A 17,121-nucleotide genomic window follows, 5' to 3' on the forward strand; every position below is an offset into this window, starting at 1 on the left:
GGAGTGTCAGAAGCTCCTGAGGTCCCCTTGTCTGTAGTGGGAATCCCCATTGAGAGGGTTATACTGGATCTGGTGGGACCTCCTGAGCCAAACTAAACAAAAGGAGAAGACCTACCGTGTCTCTCCCTGGAAGCTTTAGTGAGCACGATAGACTTTTGAGTACTCTGTGTGCCCCTGCCAGGCCTGCCTCTATCTTCCTAATGTGCTTGGAACTGAAGAGACACAAACAAAGTGATGAAATAAAACATTATACTTCGTGAGCACCAGATGACATTTACCTAAGAGTTTTGAAAGGACTGTAGATTGTAACCCAGACCTTAGATCAACTTCTGTGCCTCTCAAGCATCATTAGCCACCAATCATGATGCCTCCCTTCCCACTCTACCAGACCTGCTGGGCCCAGAGCTGCACCCGCACAGCAGGCTCTTTGTCAAACAATGGCAGCTCCTGTCCCAACCCTGGGGGTAGAGGGATCCAAGATGGTGAGGATGTGGCTGAGGATGGGTCCAGCGAGGGATGGAGCAAGGGGAGTGTCATAGCCTGGAGGGCTAACCAGCACCTGGGGACTAAAGGGTTGAGTGGGTCTCCTGTCCCTATCCTGGTATCTGGTCAGCCAATAGAAATTCAGGTAGGGATTTCAAACTAGGACAAAGGATTTTTAATTTTCCCTCCTTTGTCTGGGTCAGAGCAGTTTCTTCCAAGTAATTGGGAGATGGGAGGCCCATCTCGCTCCAAGGACAGACTCAAGGTCCAAGTAGCAGCCCCAATGACAGCTTTCAGTATCACTCCCCTACCAACAGGTCTTCCCTGTCCATGTCATGGAAAACAGTCCCACTCTCAGCTCCTCCCATTTTCCTGGCACAGTCAAAGCTTTCAGTTATAGTAAGAGGACTCTGTAAGACTCATAGAATCATAGACTCATAGACTTTAAGGTCAGAAGGGACCATTATGATCATCTAGTCTGACCCCCTGCACAGTACAGGCAACAAAATCTCACCCACCCCTCCTAGAATAATCCTCTCACCTATGTCTCAGATATTGAAGCCTTCAAATTCTTTGAAGACCCCAAGATGCAGAGATCCTCCAGCTGTGATCTGTGCCCCATGCTACAGAGGAAGGCGAAAAACCTCCAGGGCCTCTGCCAATCTACCCTGGAGGAAAATTCCTTCCCAACCCCAAATATGGTGATCAGCTAAATCCTGAGCATGTGGGCAAGACTCACCAGCCAGACACCCAGAAACTTCTTTAGAGTAACTCCTATCATCCCTCCATTGACCTATTTCCCACTGATAATGAATGGTCAATTAGTTACCAAGATCATGTTATCTCATCAAACCATCCCCTTCATAAACCCATCTAGCTTAATCTTGAAACCAGATAGCTCTTTTGCCCCCACTACTTCCCTTGGAAGGCCGTTCCAGAACTTTACTCCTTTAATGGTTAGAAACCTTCGTCTAATCTCAAGTCTAAACTTCCTACTAGCCAGCTTATATCCATTTGTTCTTGTGTCCACATTGGTATTAAGCTTAAATAATTCCTCTCCCTCCCTGGTATTTATCCCTCTAATATATTTTAAGAGTGCAATCATGTCGCCCCTCAGCCTTCTTTTGGGTAAGGTAAACAAGCCAAGCTCCTTAAGTCTCCTTTCAGAAGACAGGATTTCCATTCCTCGGATCATCCTAGTGGCCCTTCTTTGTACCTGTTCCAGTCTGAATTCATCCTTCTTAAACATGGGAGACCAGAACTGCATACAGTATTCCAAATGGGGTCTCACCAATGCCTTGTATAATGGCACTAACACCTCCTTATCTCTACTGGAAATGCCTCGCCTAATACATCCCAAGACCGTATTAGCCTTTTTCACTGCCATGTCACAATGGCGGCTCATAATCATTCTATAATCAACCAGGACTCCGAGGTCCTTCTCCTCCTCCGTTACTTCCAATTGATGTGTCCCCAGCTTATAACTAATATTCTTGTTATTAATCCCTAAATGCATAACCTTACACTTCTCACTATTAAATTTCATCCTATTGCTATCACTACAATTTACAAGATCATCCAGATCTTCCTGTATGATATCCCGATCCTTTTCTGAATTGGCAATACCTCCCAACTTTGTGTCATCCGCAAATTTTATCAGGACACTTCCACTTTTGGTGCCAAGGTCAGCAATAAAAATATTAAATAAAATTGGCCCCAAAACTGATCCCTGAGGAACTCCGCTAGTAACCTTCCTCCAGCCTGACAGTTCACCTTTCAATATAACCCGCTGTAGTCTCCCCTTTAACTAGTTGCTTATCCACCTCTCAACTTTCATATTAATCCCTATCTTTTCCAATTTAACCAATAATTCCCCATGTGGTACTGTATCAAATGCCTTACTAAAATCGAGTTAGATTAGATCCACTGCATTTCCTTTATCTAAAAAATCTGTTACTTTCTCAAAAAAGGAGAGCAGGTTGGTTTGGCACGATCTACCGTTTGTAAAACCATGTTGTAATTTGTCCCAATTGCCATTAGCCTCAATGTCTCTAACTACTTTCTCCTTCAAAATTTTTTCCAAGATCTTGCATACTACAGATGCCAAAATAACAGGCCTATAGTTACCTGGGTCGCTTTTTTTCCCTTTCTTAAAAATAGGAACTATATTAGAAATTCTCCAGTCAAATGGTAAAACCCCTGAGTTTAGAGATTTATTAAAAAATTTTGCTAATGGACTTGCAAGTTCATGTGCCAGTTCCCTTAATATTCTTGGATGAAGATTATCTGGCCCCCGATTTACTCCCATTAAGCTGTTCAAGTTTGGCTTTTACCTCGGATATGGTAATAGCTACCTCCACATGCTTAGTCCCATTTGTTATGTTACCATTATCCCTAAGCTCTTCATTAGCCTCATTAAAGACTGAAGCAAAGTATTTGTTTAGATATTGGGCCATTCCTAGATTATTCTTAACCTCCACTCCATCCTTAGTAATTAGTGGTCCTACTTCTTCTTTTTTTGTTTTTTTCTATTTATATCACTATAAAACCTTTTACTATTGGTTTTAATTCCCTTTGCAAGATCCAACTCTACCTGACATTTAGCCTCTCTCACTTTGTCCCTACATGCTCTAACCTTAATAAGGTAGCTTTCTTTACTGATCCCTCCAAATGTTCAGCAGGAGGCAACCCCATCTCAGGGAGGGGAGGAGGCGCAGCATCTGCCAGGGACATACCTGTCCCAGGTGTTGGCTGTGAGCCCGTCCTTTCTGAGCAGGGGACAGACACCACCTTAGAGCACAGGGGTTTGTGTCTGAGGGGGCAGGGAAGGAAATCGGGGGATTGCTGGAGCGCTACAATGTCTCCTCACTCATCACTCAGCAGAGGTTGCTCAGAACAAAATGGCTGATGCGGCCTCTGTGCAATCAGGCCCCCAAACCTGCTGGAGAGGAGCGATCACACCCTGGCCCCTTGGGGATGGGGAGTGCTATGGTGGAAGTACTCTAATCCAGGCCCTGATTTTCCATGAAATTTTTAAATACACTTTTGAAATAAACCCTCCGTCCCTTTAAGACAGGGTGCCTCTCATGCTGAGCAAGTGCCTGTCTGTGGAAACACTAAGGATCATCCAATAGAGGTGAGGACTATATTAGCCGGGCAGCTAGGCAGCATGGATGAGAGGGCTCAGAGGTAACCGCATTGGAGTTTGCACTCTGCCCAGTTGTGATGCTATTTCTCTCCTCTCATACATACAATGACCGAGAGAGAGGATAGTCAGGACTCCTGGGGTTGGGTTCTCATTCCCTGTGTGCTCTTCTGTGAGTCGCTCACTCTTTGCCTCAGGTCAACTTCCTTGTAATCTCAGTGTCTACACAGTGCTGTTCCCTTGACAGCTGCATTGAAGCTTCTTCAGTGAACTATTGATTTGTGATCCCTTAGCAACAGCCCCGAGTGCCTGTGGAAAGTGTTTGTGTCTCCCCTCAGCTGTCTGTCTGCAGATCTGTCTCTACTGTCTGCCCAGCCATCCTGGGTATTTCCCTGTCAGCAGATCAACTCTAGAGCACTAGGCATCAACCCTCCGTTCCTTGTTTCTTTTACTAATCGATTATAGTTTTGGACACAAACACACAGAGCAGCCAATTCCTTTGGGGCTCAGCAGAGATTCTGAATCATCCCATCTCCCGCTGGGAAGTCCCGTAATGACTGTTCAGAGCTAAACCTGGCTAATGAGCCCAGAGGCACAGACATGGAGACAGAGACCCTGTCCTGAGTGTCCCCAGTCTCCAGCCTGTTTACATCCAGCTGTCACTTCCCCTAGCGCTGAGCGATGCCCAATGGGATGGCCCAGAGCTGCCTTATAGACGTTTCATTCTCTGCTACAGCTCTTACTTGCTGCAGACGGTGCAGTGAGAGAGGTGCGGGACGTGGCTGCATGAGACAGATTCCCTGGGAAGAGACTTCCACCTCAGGATTCACAGGTACCATCCTCTCCTCCTAGATCCCCAATGCGCTATGCGTGTGCTGGGTGTGCTGGGAGGGGAAGTTAGTCTGGTCTTTTTTGCACTGCACAGACCCTGAACCTCTCAGGGCCCTTCCCATTCTTACGTAAGAACACAAGAACGGCCAGACTAGGTCAGACCAACAGTCCATCCAGCCCAGTGTCCTGTCTGCTGACCATGGCCAATCCAGGTGCCCCGGAGGGATGGAAAAGGATAGTTAAACCTCACATGATCCCTCCTCTGTCACCCAGCTGTAGAGAACAGAGCCCAGGGACACCATTTCCTGCTTCTGCATCCTGGCTGACACCTTCAGCTCTAAGGTTGGGGTATTTCTGTGGCCCAGGGGATCCGTCAGGAGGAAAGGTGTCAGTAGCTGTACGATACAAAACTCTCAGGCTGTGGCCCATGGGTTGCTCAGGCTCTACGGAGGGAAAACTCTCCTTGGAGGAAGAACAGAACAAAGCCCTAGGGGGCCAGAGGTGTGTTCATGCCCAGACACTGTCACCTCCTCCCCTCACATCTCAGGGCTCTGGCTGCTAACAGGGTGGCTGTTTCCTTACTTGTATCTGTTGCAAAGCCAGGAGGTGATGGGGCTCCTCACTGTTACAGATTGAAGGATTTTCCAATGTGGGCCACAAACCATCTCTCCTGTCTCATTAGAGGAGCAGGCTGAACTGTCATGTCTGAAACTTTCTAATAACTAGCCACACCGCAGCAGGCCTCTATTGGGGCAAAATTTCAGTCCAAATGATTAACAATAGTCAAAGTGATTAACAATTAAAATGAGACCTTCTAATTGACAGTGCCAGACTGTCTGCACTCAATGTGATACTCCCAGCAGCTTCCATGGTCAATCCATTGCTTGCAAACAGAGCGATTTCAAACAGGAGGAAGTTTTGCGAGGGGCGGTGTCCTGGTGAAGTAGGGCAATTTACAGAAGTTTGGGGTAAGTGGCTCTCTGGAGTGTGTGTGTTTGTGTTTGGGGGTTCTGGGCTTGTGTTCATTTGTTTGGAGATTCCTGTGCTGCGCTGTTGGTTTGTTTGAAAGGCCGTCTGCTCAGGCTGGCATATGGAAGCTTTGAGCCTTAATTAGGATTTGAAATCTAAAACTCTCTGCCCATTGGTCGAGCTGAAGCCAAAGGGAGGGGCTATCAGGAAGGCCAGAGCTTATACAGCCTGCTAGTAAGCAACTAGGGAATCTTGGGAACTGGGCGATGGCAAACAGGAGGGAATTTTGAGAGGGGAGTGTAGAAGGGGCGCTTAGAGGGAGCAAGCTTCTTTAGACACTCTTTGAAACTTGAGACTAAACTATATCCCAAACATTTAAATAACCCCCCATATAGAACCTTATTATTCATAGGAGAAAATTCAGGCAGAAGCCGAGCAGCAGAGTGGGGGCTATCCTCTTTATTGCATCTAGTGTAATATGTATTATTATCTGCCCGATGGTTGGGTGGTGTATGTGTGCACCAAATGCAAGGAGCTCCTAACCTTCAGAGACTGAATGCAGGCTCTGGAGGCCAGGGTGGCTGAACTGGAGGAGCTAAAGGAGGCAGAGAGGTATGCCGATGATGCTTTCTGGGAAAATGTAGAATTGTCCCACCTCCAGTCTGACAGCCCCTGTGCTATTTAGGAGGATGAAAGGCTCAGGGAAGGAGAGCAGTCAAGGAGAGCAGAGGAAAACCTTCCCATAGTTGAAACCCTCCTTCCAGATGATTTTGGGGTATCCTCTTGCAATGAGATTATGTTTCTGGGGGAGGGAACTCCAGTCATTAGGACAAGGCAGGTGTTAGTAATGGGGAGATTCTATCATGAGAAACGTAGATAGCTGTGTTTGTGATGACCGGAAGAACTGTGTGGTGACTTGCCCGCCTGGTGTGAAAGTTGCAGATCTCTCGAGGCATCTAGATTGACATATGTGTCATGCTGGGCAGGAGACAGTGGTCATGGTACATGTACGGAAAGGTAGGAGAGAGGTTGTGGAGACCAAATTTAGGCTTCTAGGAAAGTGACTGAAATCCAGGGCCTGTATGGTGGCATTCTCAGAAATGCTTCCAGGTCCACGTGCAGAGCCAGATAGGCAGGCAGAGCTTCAGAGTCTCAAAGCATGGATGAGACGATGCTATAGGGAGGAGGTGTTTAGTTTTATTAGGAACTGCGGACACTTTTGGGAGAGGGGGAGCCTTTTCAGGAAGGATGGGCTCCACCTAAACCAGGGTGGATGCAGACTGCTGGCCCTAAACATTAAAAAGGTCGTAGAACAGTCTTTAAACTAAGAGATGAAGGAAAGTCGGTTGGTGCGGAGGAGCACATGGCTCAGGTAGTGATTTCTCTAAGAGGAGAGTCTATTGACAGAGATTCTCTAGGTTTTAGGCAGAAGGAGTGTATGGAAGAGTATAAAGTATGGGCCAAATCATATGGGAAACAATTACATACAAATAGGAGGCTATTGACATAATAGGCATCAAAAAACCTGGTGGAATGAGGACAAACAGTGGGACACAATCATACTGGGATATAAAATATATTGGAAGGCTAGAATAGGCCATGTGGGTGGTGGAGAGGCACTATATGTGAAAGATGATGTGGAATCAAATGAAGTAAAAAATCATAAATGAATCAAAATGTTCTATAGAATCTCTATGTACAGTAATTCTATGCTCTAATCAGAGTATAGCAGTAGGGATCTATTATCGACCACCTGATCAGGACAGTGATCGTGACTATGAAATGCTAAGGGTGATTAGAGAGGCTATCAAAACAAAAAACTCAGTAATAGTGGGGGATTTCAATTATCCCGATATTGACTGCGTATACGTCACCTCAGGAAGAAATGCAAAGATAAAATTCCTGAATACCTTAAATGACTCTTTCTTGGAGTAGGCAGTACAGGAACCCACAAGGGGAGAGGCAATTCTTGATTTAGATCTGTGCGGAGTGCACGATCTTGTCCAAGGGGTAATTATAACAGCACCGCTTGGGAACAGTGACCTTATTATAATAACATTTAACATTCCTGTGGTGGGAAAAACACCTCAGCAGCCCAGCATCACGGAATTCAATTTCAGAAAGGGGAACTACACAACAATGAGGAGGTTAGATAAACAGAAAATAAAAGGTAGAGTGACTAAAGTAAAATCCCTGCAAGCTGCATGGACACTTTTGAAAGACACCATGATAGAGGCCCAACTTAAGTGTATACCCCAAATTAAAAAATACAGAAAAAGAGCTGAAAAAGAGCCACCATGGGTTAACAAGCATGTAAAAGAAGCAGTAAGAGATAAAAAGGTATCTTTTAAAAAGTGGAATTCTAAACCTAGTGAGGTAAATAATGAGTATAAACACGGCCAATTTAAGTGTACAAATGTAATAAGAAAAGCCCAAAAGGAGTTTGAAGAACAGCTAGTCAAAAACTCCAAAAGTAATAACAAAATGTTTTTAAGTACATCAGAAGTAACAAGCCTGCTAAACAACCGGGGGAGGGAGGGGCGGTGGAGGGCTGTATGATCCAGAGGCTAAACGAGTACTCAAAGATGTTAAAGCCATTGAGGATGTTAGGGAGGTTTCCAAATCTGAGCCATCCTTTGTAGGTGACAAATCGGAGGAACTATCCCAAACTGAAGTGTCATTAGCAGAAGTTTTGGTACAAACTGATAAACTTAACAGTAAGACGTCATTGGGACAAGATGGCATTTACCCAAGAGTTCTGACACGTAGATGGTATCGTGAGCTTTTGTGGGCACAACCCACGAATTCAGAAGACCGGAATTTTGAGTTTAGGTTGTGCAGAGCCAAAATAGAGGAGAAGGAAGAGGGGGGAAGGAAAAAAAAGGAATGGGGTGGGAAACAAGGACCAGAGGGTATGAAAATACCAAAGGGAAAAACAAGTAGGCAGAACTGGTAAACTATAAGCACCTGAAGATTGGATAGTGAAAAGGAAGCAGATAAGGATCAAAGGATATCAATTGAACTGTTCAGTCTGTCCATAGACGTCAGCCTCCGCATTTCTCACAGCCTGTCTCGTAAGCCTCCTTTACATCAGCTGTGTCCTTTGCAGAGACTGGGGGATGAAAACTGAGCAGATGTCCTGAGCAAATTCTTCTTCATCCCAGTCCTTTGGCATCCCACAACTGTCCTGGTTTAGGTCCTGGCTGTGACTGAGCAGGGGTTTCTGTGCAGTCGGTAGCTGTCACAAGCTTTTCACCGAGGGTTGTTCTAATTGGGATGGGTTTGGGTTTGGGTATATTTCCCACTCTCACATTTTCAGCAACCTGGCGAATGAGGGACTCTCTACAGCATGGAATATCTAGCCTAACATTCCAGGCATTGAGAACCAAAGGTGGGTAACAAGGGCCCCAACACCCTCTTTGCAGCTGGTGCCTATTAAGGTTTCCAAGGTGATGACACATTATTGAGCATGGAGCTCCATTAAATATGGAATTCACATTAGAAAATCCAGCTGTGTATCAATCATTTCTGTGAACAATTTAACTGTTACATTTCAGTGTGTGAATAGACCAATCTGACAAAACCATAACACCAGATGTGTTGTCTGAAATGAACATTGTCTCTCCTTCCAGGATTTCTCCTACAACCCTCATCCTAGGCCAAGAGCAATAGGAAGTCCGGAGAAATTACAGTGCACACAGGAGGCATTGCTCTAACTCACAGTTCAACCCATTCTCCTTTGTCGCATGTCGGATTTCAACTCAACCAAGGTCACCAACCCCTCCACCTTCATCCTGCAGGGCATTCCGGGCCTGGAGACAGCTCATGTCTGGATCGCCATCCCCTTCTGCACCATGTACATTGTAACCCTCTTCGGGAACTTCACCATCCTGTCTATCGTGAAGATGGAGTTGAGCATTCATGGGCCCATGTACTATTTCCTCTGCATGCTGGCCATGACTGACCTGGGTCTGTCCACATCCATCGTACCCAAAGCACTGAGCATCTTCTGGTTCAATTCCAGGGAGATCAATTTCAGTGCCTGCCTCACCCAGATGTTCTTCATTCACTGCTTCATAACAATAGAGTCTGGAATCCTTGTGGCCATGGCTGTGGATCGCTACGTGGCCATCTGCCATCCCCTGAGACACTCCACCCTCTTGACAAGTGCTACAGTAACCAAAATTGCCCTGGCCGTGGTGCTGCGTGGTGCCTTGATCACATTGCCCTATGTCCTCCTGGCAAGGCTGTGGTCATACTGCGGAACTAACATAGTCCCCCAGCTGCACTGTGCGCACATGAATGTAGTGTGGCTGGCGTGTGGTGACACCCGAGCCAGTAGTCACTACGGCTTATTTGTGCTTCTCTGTCTGAAGGGTCTGGATGTGTTTTTTATTGTTGTGTCCTATATTCAGATCCTCAGGGCCATCTTCAGCCTCCCCACAAAGGACGCCCGGCTCAAAACTTTTGGGACCTGCACCTCCCACCTCTGTTCCATTTTAGTGTTTCACATCCCAGGTCTCTACTTCTCCCTCTCGGGACGATTTGAGGAGAAGAAGCCTCCCCCTGTCCAAGTTCTTATTGCCAACATGTACTACGTGATGCCCCCCTCGCTAAACCCCATCATCTATGGTGTGATGACCAAACAGATCCGGAACCGGATGCTGCATTTCTTTGTTCACAAAGGTGCCTAAGTGCTCTGGCTCGCAGACCATGGCTTGTGCAGAACTGACTCGGGAGATGGTGCTTGGCCCTATTCACTGAGTTGGTCAGTCAGAGAGTCATTCAATCCTGTCCTGATCTTACTAGTGCTCTGTCAACGAGACTAACTGGGTTATTGGTCTGGGTGGAATTCGTTAACACTTCAGGTGTCCAAGTGTCCAATTTCTTGTAATTGTCTCCCTGCTTCCCTGATTAGTTCCTCAAATCCTTGCCCCTACACAACTTTAATCCCGTCAGGCACATTCATTTCTTCATTGTATCCCCCAGGTCTCCACCTCCGTTCTGACACTCCCATCAAAGTCCAGCACTTTTGTTCACTCTTCTCCTCCCCTTCTATCCCTCGCTGGAACATCCTGACCTCTGTCCTCACCAGCCGGGCTCTCTCTGAACCAGGGTTAGGACGGAAGCTGCTACAAACCGACAAGGAGACTTTCGCAAGGATACAGCTCTGGAGGCAGTAGGACAGACAAGAGTGGGGGGGTAAAATCATGCAAGTTTGGCTTCAAATGGTGTGGAAGAGGAGCTGGCTGCATCCATGATGACTGCAATTGGCAAAACAGAGATTGTTGGTTTGTGCGTATTGTTCTGTGATCCATGTGAAGGCAAATGTAGTTTAACCCGAGTGTAATTGTCTTACTGGTTTGCAGCCTTTCAGTGGATTTTCATTATCAATAATCGTACTGTTCCTTGGAAACAGGGGTCTGCACTCAAATGTTCCAGCGCTGATCTAGGTTCCTTTGCTGCCCTCTCATCTTTGAATTTGAACTTTTCACTCATCTCTGCATCATTGCGTTGAGGAACTGTTGTTTTATTTTTCAGATATCTTGTTTTGAACCACAATTCCATTTCTGGTTTTTCACAAGTATGCTACTTTCCGGACTGATACCTGATACATTTTTGAAAAAAGCACTAGATTCCGCTTCAATCCATACTTTTCTCCTGACAATAATGAGTAATAAATCCATCATAGATCGATTTGCTGTATTGTCACAAAACCATGCACTGGGCCTAATTCCCTAATTATAGGTGACTCCCAGCCCTTTAGTGAGCTGGTGTGGCCTCCCACATATGCAGAGGGGGAAGGACAGGCTCAAATCCACAACACTTGGTGAAGAACGTGGGCAGTGTACCAACCCTTATAATAACGGGTCCTGTACACACAGCACAGAAAGTGTGCCTAGTTGAAGATATGGAGGTTTGGTCCAAGCAGGCCAACCTCCAGGGAAGTTGTGAAGCCACTCCTTCCCCGTTGTCCATACGGTTTTCCAAGATAAGACGTCTTGATGACACTAAAGCCTTTTTTTTAATCTTTCAAGTGGGACACAGCAGTAGATGGGGTGGAGGACTGTAGCACTCAGCAACCCTCTTGATCCCTTACCTCATGGGAACCCACCATATGGTCTATGCATGGCTCCAAATTGTATTAAGAGGAGGCCTGAAACATTAGCCCATGTATCACAGGACTGCTCAGGGGCCTGAGGCCTCAACAGCAATTTTCAGACTGTGTTAATATAAAGTAGCCGTGGCCAACCCGCAGCTCCTGAGCCGCATGTGGCTCTTGCCACCCAACAGTGCAGCTCGTGAAGCCATTCCTGCACCCCCAATATCCCACACCCCACGCCAGTTCCCTCTGCCTGCAGCTTCCCTGTGCTTACCAGGTCAGAGCTGCGGGTCTCAAAAATGACATCCAAGATGGTGGCCTTCTTTCAATTTTTTCAGTTGTTTTTGTTTTTGCTCGGAAAATTCTGTTTGGGGGGGCACTTTTTTTTCTGCTTGACAATTCTGAAGCGGCTCTTCACATTTTTTCTGCCGTTTTGTCTCTCTTTGGTACATGGGTTGGCCACCCATGATATAAAGCAAAGTGAAGCTGTGAGCAAGAGGCAGGTTCCCGCTCACAGAAGCAAAGATTGAGGGGGTATTTGATAGCAGCTTTCAACTTCCTGAAGGGAGGTTTCAAAGAGGATGGAGAGAGGCTGTTCTCAGTAGTGACAGATGCAGAACAAGGAGCAATGGTCTCAAGTTGCGGTGGAAGAGGTCCAGGTTGGATATTAGGAAAAACTATTTCACTAGGAGGGTGTCTACACTTCACCCCTTTTCTGGAAAAGGGATGCAGATTACACACATCGTTATTGAAAATGAAGCAGGGCTTTAAATCTTCATTTGTATAAGCATGGCTGACCCTTTTCTCTGGCTCGGGGCTTTCCCATAATAAAGCGCCAGTCTAGACGGGGATCTTTCGTAAAATAAAGCTTTTTCCGAAAGATCCCTTATTCCTCTTAAAAAAGCGGCAGCCATGTTTATACAAATGAAGCAGGGGAGATTTAAATCCCCGCTTCATTTGCAATAACAATGTGTCTAATCTGCATCCCTTTTCCGTAAAAGTGGTGAAGTGTAGACACAGCCCTAGTGAAATAGTTTTTCCTAATATCCAACCTGGACCTCTTCCACCACAACTTGAGACCATTGCTCCTTGTTCTGCCATCTGTCACTACCGAGAACAGCCTTTCTCCATCCTCTTTGGAACCTCTCTTCAGGAAGTTGAAGGATGCTATCAAATCCCCCCTCTATCTTTGCTTCTGCAGACTAAACAAACTCAATTCCCTCAACTTCTCCTCCTAGGTCATGTGCTCCAGAAAAGGGGTGCAGTGTAGAAGTGTGGTGAAGCACTGGCTTGGGATAACTAGGCCAATAGTGGAGTCTCCATCCCTAGAGGTTTTGAAGTCTCGACTTGACAAAGCCCTGGCTGGGTTGATTTAGTTGAGATTGGTCCTGTCTAGAGCAGGGGGCTGGACTCAATGTCCTTCTGAGGTCTCTTCCAGTTCTATGGTCCTAGGATCTCTTTAATGAAGCACTTTTTGATTGCTGAGACCCTCTATGACCAGGAGCCCAAGTCCCTGCTTCCACACCCGGTTTGATGCTCCCAGCCTGGCAACGAAGCCTTGGCCCATGGCTGAACGATGCTCTGCAGTACAAATTCAGAACATCAAAGCCACTTATACCCATTGGCAGCCCGAGCCCACCTGGCACAGATATTCTGGTGGCTCTAACAGGGTCACGATTGACTCAACTCTTTGTCGCTCTTCTCCATATAGGAGTGTCCAATTCTTACCTTAACCAGGAGGACGACCCCACCCTCCCCTGGGTTTAGGAACAGGTTCACAGAGACGTGACACAAGCTCTCAGAATTTCACAGTGGCCCCGACATGAGCTGACAGGGGATCCCCACCATCACATGGATTGAAACCCCCAACTCAGGAAGCCAGGACCCAGCTGGTTCTCCCCTGCTGTCTTTGGCACACCCAGAAGTTCTCCCAGAATATTCCACCCGCTGGCTATTTAGGAGAATAGGAGACACCGATTGAAATCTCACTTCTTCTGTCTGGGAGTCCATTTTGAGGTGAGACATGATGGTAGTTCCTGCCCTAAGGACCAATTAGCTGCCCCATTGGTAGTGTCAGAAGCTGCTGAGGTCCCCTTGTCTGTAGTGAGAATCCTCATTCAGAGGGTTATACTGGATCTGGTGGGACCTCCTGAGCCAAACGGAACAAAAGGAGCAGACCTACCATGTCACTCCCTGGAAGCTTTAGTGAGCACGATAGACTTTTGAGTACTCTGTGTGCCCCTGCAAGGCCTGTCTCTATCTTCCTAATGTGCTTAGAACTGATGAGACACAAACAAATTGATGAAATAAAACATTATACTTTGTGAGCACCAGGTGACATTTACCTAAGAGTTTTGAAAGGACTGTAGTTTGTAACCCAGACCTTAGATCAACTTCTGTGCCTCTCCAGCATCATTAGCCACCAATCATGCTGCCTCCCTTCCCACTACTACCAGGCCTTCTAGGCCCAGAACTGCACCCGCACAGCAGGCTCCTTGTCAATCAATGGCAGCTCCTGTCCCAACCCTGGGGGTGGAGGGATCCGAGATGGTGAGAATGTGGCTGAGGATGGTCCAGTGAGGGATGGAGCAAGGGGAATGTCATAGCTTCCTAACAGTCAGGATGGCTAACTATTGGAAAAGATGCCCTGGGAGGTTCTGGAATCTCTATCACATGAGATATTTCATAGCAGGTTAGAAAGGCACCTGTCAGGGATAATCTAGATGATCCTGAGTCCTACCGCACAGGCAAGGACCTGGACTTGATGACCTCTCAAATTCTCTTCATGTTCTAGTGTTCTATGATTACATGAAAATGGCAGATGAATTGTAATATTAATAAATACAAAGTGTATCACTCTTAAAAGCACCTAATCAGAGATTCTGAGGATATGTTGAAGAAGGTAGAATTCCAAGTGACTAGGAGAGATTGTGAACTGTTCTTCTGCCAAAAAAAAAGTGATCCAACAGATGTTCACGACTGTTAACCCATCTTCCTTCTTTCTCATCTTTATAAGCTTTTATCAGAATGATCTTTGCTGACATTAAGGGTGTCCTTGAGGAAAACATAAGAATATAAGAGTGTAAGAATGGCCATACTGTGCATTTCCTCCTGCACAGCACTGAAGCCAATAGCCAGAGGGGAGAGAAGTGTTTGGGGCAGGGAGCTATTTCCCCACTCTGGAGGCAGTAAGATGGTAAGATCCAGCCCCATCTGGCCACTCTCCTGGTGGTGCATCTGCCCCAGATACTCACCCTGCAGGATAGCTCCCCTCTGCAGGATTGCAGCCCCAATGACAGCTTTCAGTATCACACCCCTACAAACAGCTCTTCCCTTTCCATGTTATAGGAAACAGTCCCACTCCCAGCTCCTCCCATTTTCCTGGCACAGTCTAAGCTTTGCTTTCATTTACAGTAAGAGGACTCTGTAAGACAAATGTTCAGCAGGAGGCAACCCCATCTCAGGGAGGGGGGGAGGTGCAGGGTCTGCCAGGGACATACCTGTTCCAGGTGTTGGCTGTGAGCCCGTCCCAGCTGAGCAGGGGACAGACCCCAGAGTTCTGCACTTGGGACACAAGAATCCCAAACATTGTTAAAGGCTGGGGACCAACCGGCTAAGTAGCAGTTCTGCAGAAAAGGACTCGGGGGTTTCAGTGGATGAGAAGCTGGGTATGAGTCAACACAGGGTGCCCTTGTAGCCAAGAAGGCTAATGGCATATTAGGTTGCATTAAGAGGAGCATTGCCAGCAGATTCAGCAGTAGTGGAGTCTCCGTCCCTAGACGTGTTTAAGTCTCGGCTTGACAAAGCCCTGGCCGGGTTGATTAAGTTGTGTTTGGACCTGCCTAGAGCAGGGGGCTGGACTTGATGACCTTCTGAGGTTTTTTCCAGCTCTCTGATTCTAGGATCTCTTTAATGAAACATTTTTTTATTGCTGAGACCCTCTAAGCCCAGGAACCAAAGTCCCTGCTTCCACACCCGGTTTGATGCTCCCAGCCTGGCAACGAAGCCTTGGCCCATGGCTGAACGATGCTCTGCAATATAAATTCAGGACACCAAACGCACTTATACCCACAGGCAGCCTGAGCCCACCTGGCACAGACCTTCTGGTGGCTCTAACAGGGTCAAGATTGACTCAACTCTTTGTCACTCTTCTCCATATATGAGTGTCCAATTTTTACCTTGGGTAGTAGGACGACCCCACCCTTCCCTGGGTTTATGAACAGGTGAGGATGTGGCTGAGGATGGTCCAGTGAGGGATGGAGCAAGGGGAGTGTCATAGCCAGGAGGGCTAACCAGCACCTGGGGACTAAAGGGTTGAGTGGGTCTCCTGTCCCTAGCCTGGTATCTGGTCAGCCAATAGGAATGCAGGCAGGGATTTCAAACTAGGACAAAGGATTTTTATTTTTCCCTGCTTTGTCTGGGTCAGAGCAGTTTCTTCCAAGTAACAGGGAGATGGGAGGCCCATCTCTCTCCAAGGACGGACTCAAGGTGTAAAAAGGGAAAAGTTCTCCTTGGCCTCGGATGATAGTCAAGAAGCAAAGGGCGTAAATTGCAGCAAAGGGAGGTTCAGACTGGACACTAGGAAAAGCTTCCTAACAGTCAGGATGGCGAACTATTGGAATAAGTTGCCCTGGGAGATTCTGGAATCTCTATCACTTGAGATGTTTCAAAGCAGGATAGATAGACACCAGTCAGGGATAATCTAGATGGTAATAAGTCCTACCGCACAGGCAGGGACCTGGACTTGATGACCTCTCAAATTCTCTTCATGTTCTAGTGTTCTACGGTTACATGAAAATGGGAGATGAATTGTAATATTAATAAATACAAAGCACCTCTTAAAAGCACCTAATCAGAGATTCAGAGGATATGTTGAAGAAGGGAGAATTCCAAGTGACTAGAAGAGATTGTGAACTGTTTTTCTGCCAAAAAAGTGATCAAACAGATGTTCACAACTGTTAACCCATCTTCCTTCTTTCTCAACTTTATAAGCTTTTATGAGAATGATCTTTGCTGATATTAAGGGTGTCTTTGAGGAAAACATAAGAGCATAAAACGTCCATACTGTGCCTTTCCTCCTGCACGGCACTGAAACCAATAGCCATAGGGGAAAGAAGTGTTTGGGGTAGGGAGCTATTTCCCCACTCTGGTGGCAGTAAGATGGTAAGATGCAGCCCCACCTACCCACTCTCCTGGTGGTGCATCTGTGACGGACCGGGCCGTGTCTGGGCACAGCTGAGGGCGTCCGCTCAGCGTGAATTGCTCAAATCCGGGGCTCCTTACAGCCCCCAGACTGATGACCTCTCCAAATAGGCCACAAACCAGCCCCACAGAGCGCTTCAGCTGCCTGCCTGAAGCCTCAGGAGCAAAACCCCTCCGACACCCCAGCAATATCCGTGCCCCAGATGGCCCCGGGCCTGTACAGAGGTGGGGGGTCCTAGCACCCAATCCCACCTACCCCGAACAAGTTCTGTCCGGTCCCAAGAAACCAGCCACAGATCCCTGGTCAATTTACCCTTTGGATCTTATCCACAAATCACCCTGGGCCAATCCTTTAGCATCTAACATCTAAAGCTTTATTATTACAATA

The 17,121-nt window shown here is 46.8% G+C and overlaps 1 protein-coding gene across 1 annotated transcript; it reads left to right on the plus strand.

Annotated features, from left to right (window-relative positions):
- Positions 1–9,174: 9,174 nt before the first annotated feature.
- On the plus strand, positions 9,175–10,122 carry LOC102455831 (olfactory receptor 52M1-like). Its single transcript, XM_006110500.2, has one exon. It carries the CDS (start codon positions 9,175–9,177, stop codon positions 10,120–10,122), a length of 948 nt encoding a protein of 315 aa, XP_006110562.2.
- Positions 10,123–17,121: the final 6,999 nt, after the last annotated feature.

This window comes from Pelodiscus sinensis, chromosome 1 (assembly GCF_049634645.1).
Source record: "Pelodiscus sinensis isolate JC-2024 chromosome 1, ASM4963464v1, whole genome shotgun sequence".
In the NCBI taxonomy this organism is placed as follows: Eukaryota; Metazoa; Chordata; order Testudines; family Trionychidae; genus Pelodiscus; species Pelodiscus sinensis.